The sequence below is a fragment of the Haematobia irritans genome, chromosome 5, assembly GCF_050003625.1.
Source record: "Haematobia irritans isolate KBUSLIRL chromosome 5, ASM5000362v1, whole genome shotgun sequence".
Lineage (NCBI taxonomy): Eukaryota > Metazoa > Arthropoda > Insecta > Diptera > Muscidae > Haematobia > Haematobia irritans.
This window is the reverse complement of record NC_134401.1, coordinates 46,660,206-46,662,854: the sequence shown is the minus strand read 5'-3', so window position 1 is coordinate 46,662,854 and position 2,649 is coordinate 46,660,206. Positions and strand designations below refer to the sequence as shown.

The 2,649-nt window shown below is 35.2% G+C and overlaps 1 protein-coding gene across 1 annotated transcript; it reads left to right on the top strand.

Annotated features, from left to right (window-relative positions):
- Nucleotides 1-210: 210 nt before the first annotated feature.
- Nucleotides 211-1,201, top strand: LOC142241358 (uncharacterized). The gene is made up of 3 exons (XM_075313137.1): nucleotides 211-475; nucleotides 540-707; nucleotides 896-1,201. The coding sequence occupies exons 1-3, from the start codon at nucleotides 212-214 to the stop codon at nucleotides 1,064-1,066; spliced, it is 603 nt and encodes a 200-aa protein (XP_075169252.1). The 5' UTR covers nucleotide 211; the 3' UTR covers nucleotides 1,067-1,201.
- The last annotated feature ends 1,448 nt before the right edge of the window (nucleotides 1,202-2,649 follow it).

Sequence of the window (2,649 nt, the reverse complement as noted above, 5' to 3'; positions counted from 1 at the left end):
GTTGGTTTTTCCGAAGGGTTGTTTGATCGGAGATAGGAATGTGGGTGGGACAAATGTCACCTTTAGTATCACAGTAATGGTGTTGAATAACAAAATTTTTGTAATTATAACCTTCAGTAGAGATAGATGTCCTGATATTCTTATTTTGCAATGGCTATATAAAGCAGACCATTTGCCTTTAATATATAGCACAGTTCAAGTTTACTTTAAAATGGTCGGTCGAAAAAGTTTAGCACTCTTGACAATTATCTGCAAATGTCTATTGTTGGTGAAATTGACCCAAGGATTTCGCTATGAATTTGTCTTTCTCAATGAGGATCTCTTTGAGAATTGTCCTGATGAGCCGGGGACAAATGGTGTTCACGATTTATTTAATAAAGACGACTTGCATGTTTACTATGATGACGGTGAAATAACCGTTAGTGGTAACGTAACTAATGTGTGGAAGAATGTCCAACCAACTCATCGAATTACTGTAAGTTCCCCCCCCATTCCCTAGTGAACATTCTGCTGTTTTATAACTGAATCTTCCTTCCTAGGGAAAATTCGAAATATTTAAATTTTTTAGAGGGAAATGGCAGGTGACACCATATACCGTGTTTACAAGCGACTGGTGTGGTTCAATGTATGATAAGACTTCACTGTGGTATGAACTTTGGACTCAACACATTGTCGAAGAAGATCGAGTTTGTATAAATAATTATGGGGTAAGTTTTGGGCTTAGAATAAACGAAAGTTTTGAAAAGCAAAACGAAGCCTCCAAAGAAATTTGTCTACAGAGAAAATGCAAGAACGAATGTCGAAGCATCTAAATAGCTAGAAAAAAAAAAAATTGTTTGTCTTCAATTACGAAATTTTTTATTTTTCCTAAAATTTTTCTTGTTGTCGTTTTCAGCATATCTACCACCACAAACCATTCAAGGCAGCTTTTGAAGTTGACTTGTACACTAATATGGAGGGTCGCTACAAAGGCGTCTTGCTATTAGAGGCATTCGATACGATGCAAAAAGCTAAAAATGTCCCAACGATATGCTTCCAATTTGTTGGAGATTTTTTTAAACTCTAATAAATTATGGTAGGCAGTCGAAATAGAAATATTTTTAAATGTTTTCTAAATATTTATGTATTTAATTTAGTATATATGCCACACAAATATGTATATTTTACTTATGACAATAAAATGAAATGATTAAAATCTTAACCGATTTGGATGATATTTTGCAGGTTTGGTTGGTACTGCATAAGGTTACCTTGTGCTAAATTGTGCTGAGTAAGATCGGTTAATAAAAATGGGTATTATGACCAAATTTTAGAAAATTGGGCAATACATATATTTTAAAGCTATCCGAACCGATTCCCATGATTTTCCGCACGAAAATCGGGCGATACATATATATGGGAGCTATAGCTAAATCTGAAACCGATTTCGATGATGTTTTGCAGACCTAAGGGTGATGAAAAATATTATTTTGTGCCAAATTTGACGATGATCAGTTAGTAAAAAAGCGCAACGTATACTCAAAAGAAAGTTTACTTGGATCCAAAGATTTTGACCTTCCCGTAAGGATTTGAGAGAAGTTCACCAATGTGGTATCACAATGGACTGAATAGTCTAAGTGATCCTGATACATAGGGCCACCCAACCTAACCTAAGGATTTTGGTATTGATTCCGAGCCAAAGATACGGCTTCTTTAAAATAAAGAAATTTTTAGCGACCTATCTGGCTTTAAATCTAGGACCAATAAAATTAAAATTAGGATACAGATCTCATTTATCAAATTTTCATTCTCTTTTCGCGGTTTATTAATAAAGGTACTTACACCGAAAAAAGTGAACTGTTTTATAGAAAGAATGAACTACGATGCACGAAAATTGAACTAAATTTTACTCCACATTTTGAGATTTCCACAAAGCGTTGTTAAAAACCAGGAAATTTTAATGTCCTGTTGTATTTTTTAACTGCAGTTCACGAAATTACATCATCTCATAGAAAAACAAGTATATACGGCCGTAAGTTCGGCCAGGCCGAATCTTATGTACCCTCCACCATGGATTGCGTAGAAACTTCTACTAAAGACTGTCATCCACAATCGAGTTACTTGGGTTGTGGTATCTTGAATCGTTTTCTAAATTGTGAGTTAGTCCATACGTGGTATATTTTAGACAAAAAGGTATGTAAGTCTACAAATAATTACGAATCGATATGGACTTTTGCACGATACGTAGGGAGCCAGAATTGAAATATGGGGGTCGCTTATATGGGGGCTATATACAATTATTGATATGGACCAATTTTTGTGTGATTGGGGATCGATTTATCTGAGGGCTATATATATTAATAGACCGATATGGACCGAGTTAGGCATGGTTGTTAACGGTATATACTAGCGCAATGTACCAAATTTCAACCGAATCGGATGAATTTTGCTCCTCCAAGAGGTTCCGGATCTCAAATCTGGGGATCGATTTATATGGGGGCTATATATGATTATGGACTGATATGGACCACTTTTGGCATGGTTGTTAAATATCATATACTACCACCACGTACAAAATTTCAACCAGATCGGATGAATTTTGCTTCTCCAAAAGGCACCGAAAGTCAAATCTGGGGATCGGTTTATATTGGGTATATATATATATAATTA

Bases quoted from the DNA above. Each gene is read 5' to 3' on its own strand.
- LOC142241358 (XM_075313137.1), top strand. From the start codon at position 212: ATGGTCGGTCGAAAAAGTTTAGCACTCTTGACAATTATCTGCAAATGT. The intron at 476-539 runs GTAAGTTCCCCC...CTTCCTTCCTAG, and splicing joins AACCAACTCATCGAATTACT to GGAAAATTCGAAATATTTAA. The intron at 708-895 runs GTAAGTTTTGGG...TGTCGTTTTCAG, and splicing joins TTTGTATAAATAATTATGGG to CATATCTACCACCACAAACC.